This window comes from Pavona decussata, unplaced genomic scaffold, assembly GCF_977016875.1.
Source record: "Pavona decussata unplaced genomic scaffold, jaPavDecu1.1 SCAFFOLD_262, whole genome shotgun sequence".
In the NCBI taxonomy this organism is placed as follows: Eukaryota; Metazoa; Cnidaria; class Anthozoa; order Scleractinia; family Agariciidae; genus Pavona; species Pavona decussata.
The window spans coordinates 564120-575000 of record NW_028145665.1 but is presented as its reverse complement, the minus strand read 5'-3'; the positions used below and the strand labels follow the sequence as shown (position 1 = coordinate 575000).

Sequence of the window (10881 nt, the reverse complement as noted above, 5' to 3'; positions counted from 1 at the left end):
TTTGGCCCTTTCAAGGTTTTTTAATACCGCGGAATATTAATATGGCCCCTTTAAGACGAATTCTAAGGAAACTGTTTTCAGCGGACAATCTGTATTAAGCAGACTCTTGGAAGGATCCCGAGTGTGTCCGCTTAATACAGGTTTGACAGTATTTAGCATTATGTAGCCATCCTCCAGTCGTATTATACAATATGGCTGATTTTATGAGACTAGTAAAACAAATAATTACAACTTAGTCTATATCTGAATACGTAGTCAAGATATTTAAAGTTATACATATATATACAATTTTGCCGGTGTATGTCATCCTTATGACAGAATTTGAAAGGCAAATAGACCACAAATGCTGTATTAAGAAAGTTCCATCCAACGTTTCAAAGTTGCCGCCTATGAACAAACTTTACTGCCTTCTTTGTAGGAAAAATAAATGTTTTTCCGTATAGCTTAACTTGATGAACAACAGAACTGTTTCACTGTGCCCTTCACTGCTGTTCTTACTTCTTTGATCTTCCAGAAGTAAAGAATCGGGTTCATGGAGGAGTTTAACAAATAAAGAGTTACGGCTTTATTCAAAATGATGACCCAACTGATACCGCAACATCCATAGAGCACTATTATTACAACAGAAATAACATAGGGAAAATAACAAACAGCTAATGCTAACTGCACCCATGCTATGCTATAGACTGTCTTCTTGTAGCGTGCTATGTTCAGAGGAATTCCTCCTCCATTTGGTTGTTCTTGTCGAATTTGAGCTTGATGTTGTCGCAGTTTAAGAAATATTTTTGCGTAAGAATAAAAGGAAATGAACATTGAAAGTATTACAAAACCACTTGCAATAGCCATGGTAATGCTGTAACTCCAAAATATGGACATCAGTGCACCTGCAATACCAGTCAGCCAAAAACAAGCAATAAAAGCTCGGATTCTCCTCAAAGTTACAACGTGTCTGTACCTCAGCCCCAACGACAGGGCGAGGAGCCGGTCAACACTAATGGCGGTCGATGTGAAGATCGATACTCCACACAGAATAAAACCAAACGCATTCTGTGCTTTGACAACGTAAGATAAAGTATATAGCTCCAACACTCCAGCATTACTCAGCTCCATGATGGCAAATAATGGTTGTGTTGTTAGGCCAACACAGAGATCTGTAACTACCAGACATCGAAACAACAATTTTGTCGCTGGATGAACGCTAGACACCTTACGAAGAGCAACCAGGATCAGAGCATTGCCCAGAGTTGCGGCTAGAGAAAGGACAATGTTTAATGCAGCATTAAAAAGAGCAATGTCTGCTGTTAATGTGCTTGCTTGTTTTAACGCGTTTGTTAAGTTTCCATCGCTTGTACGATTGTCCATTTTCATGTTGCGCTCCGCTTTTAGTTGAAAAATGGCAAATGCACTACTTCCTGGTTTGCGATCGAGCTGTTAGTATGTAATGATCAGTAGAATTTTATAGCTGTTTTTATCCTGCGCCACACACCTGTTTGGCTGTGTGCGTCATTGCAGTTTTAAACAGCCCGGCTAATTTCTCAGTCGCGTGTCATGTTTGCATCACTCTGGTAAATTAGCACACTGTCTGAAGTAGTCAGCTTTAAATCTGTTTTGGTCCAAAGACTTGTAACAAAGTAGTTATTTCTTTAGTTTTCGATAAGCACACTTCTTGAGACTTCATATTTTAGACAGAACTGAGTTACTTTACCAGAAATTTCGAACTGAATATAATATTTTCGCTCGGTAGCAGTATTGTAGGTTTTTTTAAAACAATATTATTTACATCTACGCAAGGCCCTACATTGAAAACTTTCTCCTGGCCATTACTTTGAGAAGATGTTGAAAACATCCAAGCAGTGAAAACTTCAGATCACTTTTGGCCACTTTTTTGACAAGCAATGATTGGCAGGTGCGTTATAGTCAACTTGAGTGCAACCAGAAGATCGCAGAAAACACTCACCGTTTTTCATATCATTACCATATTTATAGTTTAAACAGAGCAGTATACAATAACTAAGCGTAGTGTCAGTTTGCAACAAGAACTGTATGCGATTACCTTGAAGGCATCCGTGTTCATTTGGCTGAAGCCAAAACAGGATGTAGTAGACTTAGTGATGCTTAATAGCCTTAATAAATTTCACGTAAGCGAGTTGGCGACAAATGACATTTTCTTATGCAGGAAGTATAAAACAGAGCATTATTAAAATTGCAGCTATACAAGTGCACATTACTGTATCAGGAAGGACATTTGGTTAACTTAGTCGGCGAGTCTGTGTGCCTCCAAAATACTAAGTTCTCGTCTGATGGGCTTGAAAGGTGGTCTGATAACAGTTCATTAGTTCACAGGAAAAGAATAAAAACATGACTTGTATGTCAGTCAGTATATATGTTCAGCCTTGACAATGTATGTGAAAAAAAAAGACAGTTCAAAGCACACTTTATTTTACGATTTGTCACATAGTTGCTTTTGATCAGTTAAAAGCAAACACGCAAAAAAGAGAATAAAAAATAAAAGGAAAAAGAAAGAAAATTCCTCTTGGTAAATTCAGCTCATGCTAGACATGACTAGACAACCTAAATTAAACAGCTGGTTAGCTCAAAAGATTTTAAAATACACCGGTTAATGAAATATTGAAGCTTTGGCCCTCTATGTTGATGAATAATGATTCAGCTATTTATGAATAAGTCATTTTAAGAAGTGCCCATCCCCCGTGTATTAGCATATTTTGAAAATAAAGTGTCACTATTCGCTCTTTAATAGTTAAATTTGACTGTTGTTCTCTGGTGCTTTTCTACAACGTGTAAGACTACGAGCAGTCCCTTATTTTTCTTAGGGATAGTAGAACAAGCGAACCACGTGAACGCGCGCGAAAACTGCTTCCCGCGAGGAGACGCTCAAACTCCGCTTCGCGTCTGCACGCAGGAGGCGATTTTCGTTCTGGCTCGCGTAGTTCGCTCGCTTTACTATCCGTTAGAAAAATAAGGGATTTGGGTGTGTGCCTCGTTGCAGTTTTAAACAGCCCGGCTAATTTCTCAGTTGCGTGTCATCTTTGCATCAGTCTGGTAAATTAGCACATCGTCTAAAGTAGTCAGTTTAAAATTTATTTTCTTCCAAAAACTTGTAACAAAGTAGTTAATTCTTGAGTTTCGGTAAACACACTTTTTGAGATTGCATATTTTAGACAGAACTGAGTTTCTTTACCAGAAATACGTTACTAAATAAAACAATCTTCGCTCGGTAGCAGTGTTGTAGGTTTCTTTTTTAAACAATATTGTTTACATCTACTGCGGGATCGTTGGGCCCTGCATTTAAAAATTTCTCCTTGCAATTATTTTGAGAAGATGTTAAAAACATACGGGCAGTGAAAACTTCAGTTGACTTTTGTCTGCTCTTTGGAGGGGCAATAATTAGCCTGTGTTATATGTCATCTTGAGTCCAACCAGAAAATCGTAAAAAACACCGGTTTACATATCGTAACTTTACTTAAGTTAATACGGAGCAGTATACAATAATTTAGTGTATCGAAGTGTAGTGTCCGTTTGCCGCAAGAAAGGTAAGTGATAAACGTGAAGGCACCAGTATTCATTTGGTTGAAGTCAAAACAGGATGTACAAGACTTATGTGAGGATAAATAGCCCTCATAAATTTTACCTGGGCGAGTTGACGATAAATAACATTTTTCGATGCAAGAAGAATAAACAGGGCATTACTAAAATTGTAGCTCTAGCAGTGCATATCATTTCATGAGGAATGGTATTTGATTAACTAAGTCCGTGAGGCTGTGCGTCTTTAAACGCTCGTCTAAAAGATTTCAAGATTTATTATAACATGCGTTCAACACTTAGTTGAAGCAAATGTCGGGCGCGTTTGAACAGGTCGTTCAGCACTGTTGAAAGTGTAACAAATAAATGTTGAAAGCTTGATGAAGCGTGTTGAATCAAATATAAATTGGATTGAACTTTCATTCAACATCGATTCAGCATTTTCTTTGTTCTTAAAAATGTTGAATGGCGTTGAAGCCGATTGAACACTCCGTTCATTCATCATTTGCCCAACATCCATTCATCTTTTGTTGAACAAATGTCAGTTAAATGTTGAAACCGTTTAAACGGGCCTTGAAACGCAAAAGTCCTCATCAGATTGGCTATGAAGGTGGTCTGATAATAGTTAATTTGTCTACAGGACCAGGCCCCAGTTGTTCAAAGGCCGTATAACTTTATCCAGTGGATAAGTCACTATCCGACAGTTTCAATCTGTGCAAAGATTTCAGTATTTCCTCTTGTACAACCGAATATGTGCACTCTAACCACTGCTCAGTTGGGGAGTGTAAGAAAACCTTGGAAAACATTTAACGTGAAGTATATTTTAGACGCTGAAGAGTGCCTTATCCAGCGGATAAAGTTATCCGGCCTTTGAACAACTGGGGCCAGAATAAAAACATGACTCGTAATATGTTCGGCGTCGACAATGTATACGAAAAAGGAAAAACAGATCGAAGCATACTTTATTTTACGATTTTTCACATAGATGCTTTTGGCAGTTTCAAACCAACACGCAAAACAAGATAAACAAAGCAAGCTAAAGAAAGAGAAAACTCCTCTTGGTAAATTCAGCTCATGCTAGACAAGACTAGACAACCCAAGTTAAAACAGCTGGTTAGCTCAAAAGATTTTAAAATACGCCGGTAGATCATTTTGTTAATTAAAATATTGAAAACTTTGGCCCTTTCTAAACTGATGAATAATAATTCAGCTATTCATAAATCTGTCTTTTTAAGAAGTGCCCATCCCCCGTGCCCGTGCACGAGCATATTTTGAAAATAAACTGGCACTATTCGCAGGTTAAAAGTTAAATTTGACTGTTGTTCTCTGGTTCTTTTCTACAACGTGTTAGACTACGAGCAGTCACTTATTTTTCTTAGCGATAGTAGAGGGAGCGGACCATGTGAACGCGCGCGAAAACTGGTTCCTGCGAGGAGACGCTCAAACTCCGCTTGCCGTCTCCACTCAGGAGTTAATTTTCGCGCGCGCTAGCGTAGTTCGCCCGCTTTACTATCCCAAAGAAATAAAAAGGGACGGCTCTTAGTCTGGTAACGTACGTACAGTCTAATTTGATTCCTTAGTTATCATTCTTCGGTAAAAATGCTAAAAAATCTATTGTTAAAAAGGAAGCGTAGATATCGAGAGCCTGAAGAACCAGATATAATTTTAATGAAAAAATATGGTATGAACGTGGAAACCAACTCATGCTCTTTTATTTTCTGCAAGTCTGTTTTAAAACCGTGACGATTGGCTGTGAAAGGTGGTCTGATAACAGTTAATTAGTCCACAGGAAAAGAATTAAAACATCACTCATTTGTTTTTCAGTCAGTCTATTTGTTCATCGTCGACAATGTGTATGAAAAAAAACCCACGCAATTTGCTTTCGATCACCTTTAAGCCAACATAATTAAGAATTGGTTAATGCTTAGCATGCGTATATCGAGTTATGGTGCACGCGGGAAGTTTGGAGAGCACGAGAGAAGCGTATGAGTTGCTCGAGGCGTAGCCGAGAGCAACTCTAGCTTCTTGAGTGCTCTCCAAACTTCCCAAGTGCATCCATAACTCGATATACGCAAAGCTAAAAGCATGAACCAATTCTTTTATAACATAGTGAAAATAAATTAAATGATTTGGAAAACAAGGTTTGTTCCTGATTAATTAGAAAATTCTCTGTACAAAAGAAAAATTTCAATTTAATCTAAACGTTTCATTAAACTTCGACAAGCTTTCATAAATAGCCATTTTTTATGGTGTTGTCTCTCTGTAAAATGTTTTTTTATAACATAGCGCGCGCATACTTCCCCCATCTGACTTGCACACGTCATCGGATGGACGCACGGCCGTGTGTATGTTGAGAAATGTACCATGATGACGCCAATAGGAATTAGATTAGGATGCATGCGCGCTATGTTATAAAAAAGATAAACAACTGAAAGAAAATTTCTCTCGGTAAATTCAGCTCATACCAGGCATGACTAGAATATAGTTTTCATGCCACCTAAATTAAAACAGCTGGCTGAGCTTAAAAGATTTAAAATGCACCAGTAGAACATTTTGTTAATTAAAATATTGAAAGCTTTGGCCCTTTCTTAAGAGCCGTTGTCAGTAACTTTCGAGAATCCGGCGACAGAAGCGAAAATTCGAATTTTTTTTTTATTTGCCCCAAAAGACCCTTTTGGTGAACTATTTTCAAAAATAATATTCAAAAGTTCCAGCGAATTTTTTTTTCGGCAAAAATTAGGAAAGTTCGAAATCGGCCTCAACGTGCCCGATGGCCCGATTGAAATTATGCAAATTAGTACATTTTCAAAACTCTCGTTCAAGACAAGGCAACGTTTTCTCGAGTTGACACTTTCACAATCGTTTTTACATCCCTTTTGCTTGCTTCCAAACTATATTTTATCTCGACCTGAACATTCTTTCATTTGAAGTTAGCAACGTAAAGAATACAATGTTTGCTATTTCTTAGATAGAGTGATTTTAGCCATATTTCAGATGACCATATCATCGGGGGTATACGAATATACTGGTAATGAAATAACTTTTTTGAACGGGTAATTTTTCTTATTTATCATGTTCAAATATTTAGTTTGGCCCGTGAAAAGCGAGCGCGCTAGGTCGAGATGTGTGGAATGCACTTTGACACAATTCGCCATTTCAGCACTTCATGCTTTGCACGTGTCAATACAGTTCACGGAAGCTCTTAGATAAAAGCCAAGGTCTCTGGTTTCATTTCATGCTTTAATACACGTAAATAACTAGCTTTAAACTTGAGAGCTCCCTATATTAGCATTAAGTCATCAAATGATTCGTTTCAGGTGAAATTTTCGAGTTTATATTGAGCCGTTCAAGTGAGATGAAAGAGCCGTTCCCAGGGAAACAACTTGAAATCAGTGAAATTAATACCCTGTCTCTCATATCATGCTACACTTCCAAACTACCGTTATTTTTAAGCTAGAAAGTGTAAATGCTTCTTTTTTACGTGACCTAAAACAGAATTTGCCTTAAATATTACGAATAAAGTCCACTGCAATAAAAAACTGAAAAAAATCGCGCACCGACGTAAATGTAAACATCAGCCGTTTCTCAACTCGCCACATGGATGAAACGCGTCCGTTGTTTTACCTCTGTATACATTTATGACCAGAAAGTAGAAACAAAAATTCTTCTCTATGCCCATCTGTATAAAAACACTTGCCAACCAAGCTTTTGTTTTTCTGTGTGTTTGTCGAAAATACTGAAGAATAGTGCAACATTGTTACTGGCTACTTGACTCATTCAACTACAACCGGATAGCACGACTGAATACTAGATATAAAGAAATGCTCTTACTTCTCTGCAATCGTTACTCACATTATATACGGCGATGTCACATCCCCGAGGCAAGGCTGAAAGTTGTCTCAAATTTCGCATATTAGAAATTTAAAGTTTTGAACAACGCAGGAACGCGAATAACTGTCAGTGCGTGACAAGTGAAATGTGATACGCAAGCGCGCGAAAAGAACAGGGATAAGCTTTGTCAATATTTGCGCTTGTCAGTGTTGACAGTGCGAAAATAATTTGAAATTACAAGATGAAATTGAGACAAGTCAAGGTTTGCAAGGTATATTTAATGGACTGAAACGATAATCATGTAGTTTTCCTCCTCCGAGAATCACTCTGTATTGTCTGTGTCGGATTCTCATCAATAACATTACAGGAAAAGTAAAACCGAAATTAATTTACAAATCAAGTTAACAAATTAAGACCTTTTGAAACCTCAATGCGGTATATCAATACTATCCTCAAACAAAAAGCTAATACACTTAGGAGAGTGAAGTTTGTCTTTCGCCATGGATCAATGCTCAAAAGTTGTGGATCAAGCTCAAAAGGTGCGCAAGATTTGCAATGTGTTATACGGTTAATCAATGCAATAAGGACGTTTACCGGCCCATGAATGGAACGAAAAAAAAAAGAATTCTTTTCAGGTTAACTTGTTAAAATACAATAGGCCTTATCACGGTTTTCGACGCCATTTTGACGAGTAGGCAAACAGACTTGAAATAACAGTGTTTGTATGGAAATTCGATGTCAAATAATTTTCATAAAACATTGCTGCTGAAAAATTCATGAATTGGAAACTTTTAGCGTTAGGAAAAGGATTTTAAGAAAAAAAATTGGAGGGATGTAACTGTGCCAGAAAGCGTCCAGTCGTGTTTTGAACTTTCCATACATTTGTCTGTAAAGCGAACCAGCCGTGAACTGTAGTACTATAAATAGTTCGCAGGAAAAAAAATACAGGAAAATGCATGAAAAGTTCAAAAGTTACATCCCTCCAAATTTTTTTCTTAAAATCCTTTTCCTAATGTCAAAAGTTTCCAATTCATGAATTTTTCCGCAGCAATGTTTTATCATTTTATGAAAATTATTTGACATCAAATTTCCAGACTAATTACATCCATTTTGAAATCACTGGTGATCCTTGGAATCTGATTGGTCCAAAATGATGCAATTTATTCCCAAATTGCACCATTTCTTGGTCTAAATTGCATCCATTCTTTAGCCCATCAAAATGGAAAGGAAGTAACACAAATAGAATATTAATATTGACAATGATACTCTGTGATTTCAAAATGGATGTAATTAAGTGGTAATTGAACTTCGTGTCGTGCAATTTTGGTCTGAAATCATACTTGTGATTTCAAATCACGCGTATGATTTCAGACCAAATTGCACTCCACTCAGTTCAATTACCAATATAAACACTGTTATTTCAAGCCTCTTTGCCTACTCTTCAAAATGGCGTCGAAAACCGTGATAAGGCCTATTGCAGTCAAATATTTAACGTAGCTTTAATGTCAGTTTGAGATGAGTCAATGATGGTGATAAAATGTTAACTGGAAATACACAACATTATTCTGCATTATTGCTGACGGTAGAGCTGATCGAATTTTAAGGTAAGAGTTTAACCTTAATTTATTTTCTAGCGCGCGCACTAGTGTCAAAGGACAAGGGGCACGACTGGTATTTTCTCAGATGTTCGTGTTCGGTCTAAAAGACGGTGTTATCTCTTACGGGCCGTCACTGTTCAAGTCTGACGTTGTCTTTGTTAAATCCTCCCAGCGTGCTCCAGAGTATCCACCACACAAACAGCAATTGAAAAGGCCGGTGAGAGTATCTTTTGAACCTGTGTACCAGAGTCTAGTGATTATTCAATTTATAGTGGTCTTTATATGGAATTGGTTGAAGATATAACTTATTACGAGTTCCATTTGGATTAGGTTAAGCCACAGTGCATACATTGATCATGATGAACAACGACTCTAAAAAAATAGGGGAAAATCAGAAAAAGAAATAAAATGTTCTTTCATGCTCTTATTTTCACTCAAATGAAAACACTTTACCTGCCCTTTCTAGCAACAACACTATTTCGTCCTGAATTTCTTCATAGGCCGGATTTTTTGTGTCTGTATAGGTGCGAGCGAACGCCCTTTTTGTATTGATTAAGCGTAACACATTGCAAATATTGCGCATTTTTTGAGCTTGATCGATCCGCACGGAGAGGTTCCATGGCGAAAGAAAAACTTTACTCTCCTAAATATATTAGCTTTTTGTTTGAGGATAGTATTGAAATAGGTCATTGAGACCTCGAAAGCTCTTGATTTGTTTACTTTTCATTTTAGTTAATTTCGGCTTTTTTTGAGGAAAATAAAGGTTGTTGTTGTTGATGAGAATTCGGTAAAATCCCCCCCGGGGGATACATGATTTTCGTTTCAATCCGGCAATCAAATATACCTTGCAGACCTTGACTTGTCTTAATTTCTTCTTGTAATCTCAAAAATTATTTTCGCACTGTCATCACAAGCGTAAATGTTGACATAGCTTATTCCTGTGCTTTTCGCGCGCTTGCGTATCACATTTCACTTGTCACGCAATGAAAGTTGTTCGCGTTGTTCAAAACTTTAAATTTCTAATATGCGGAATTTGAGACAACTTTCAGCCTTGCCTCTAAGATGTGATATCGCTGGATATAATGTGAGTAACGATTGGAGAGAATTAAGAGCATTTTTTTATATCTAGTATTCAGTCGTGTTATCCGGTTGTGATTGAATGAGTCAAGTAGTCAGCAACAATGTTGCACTTTTCTTCAGTAGTTTCGACAAACACACAGAAAAACAAAAGCTTGGTTGGCAAGTGTTTTTATACAGATGGGCAAAGAGAAGAATTTTTGTTTCTACTTTCTGGTCATAAATGTATACAGAGGTAAAACAACGGACGCGTTTCACCCATGTGGCGAGTTGAGAAACGGCTGATGTTTACATTTACGTCGGTGCGCGATTTTTTCAGTTTTTTATTGCAGTGGACTTTATTCGTAATATTTAAGGCAAATTCTGTTTTAGGTCACGCAAAAAGGGAGCATTTACACTTTCTAGCTTAAAAATAACGGTAGTTTGGAAGTGTAGCATGATATGAGAGACAGGGTATTAATTTCACTGATTTCAAGTTGTTTCCCTGGGAACGGCTCTTTCATCTCACTTGAACGGCTCAATATAAACTCGAAAATTTCACCTGAAACGAATCATTTGATGACTTAATGCTAATATAGGGAGCTCTCAAGTTTAAAGCTAGTTATTTACGTGTATTAAAGCATGAAATGAAACCAGAGACCTTGGCTTTTATCTAAGAGCTTCCGTGAACTGTATTGACACGTGCAAAGTTACAGGAGGAACATGAAGTGCTGAAATGGCGAATTGTGTCAAAGTGCATTCCACACATCTCGACCTAGCGCGCTCGCTTTTCACGGGCCAAACTAAATATTTGAACATGATAAATAAGAAAAATTACCCGTTCAAAAAAGTTATT

At 37.3% G+C, this 10881-nt stretch overlaps 1 protein-coding gene across 1 annotated transcript; it reads right to left on the bottom strand.

Annotated features, from left to right (window-relative positions):
* Positions 1–444: 444 nt before the first annotated feature.
* Positions 445–2074, bottom strand: LOC146455993 (melanocortin receptor 4-like). The gene has a single exon (XM_085093645.1). It carries the CDS (start codon positions 1366–1368, stop codon positions 445–447), a length of 924 nt encoding a protein of 307 aa, XP_084949771.1. The 5' UTR covers positions 1369–2074.
* Positions 2075–10881: the final 8807 nt, after the last annotated feature.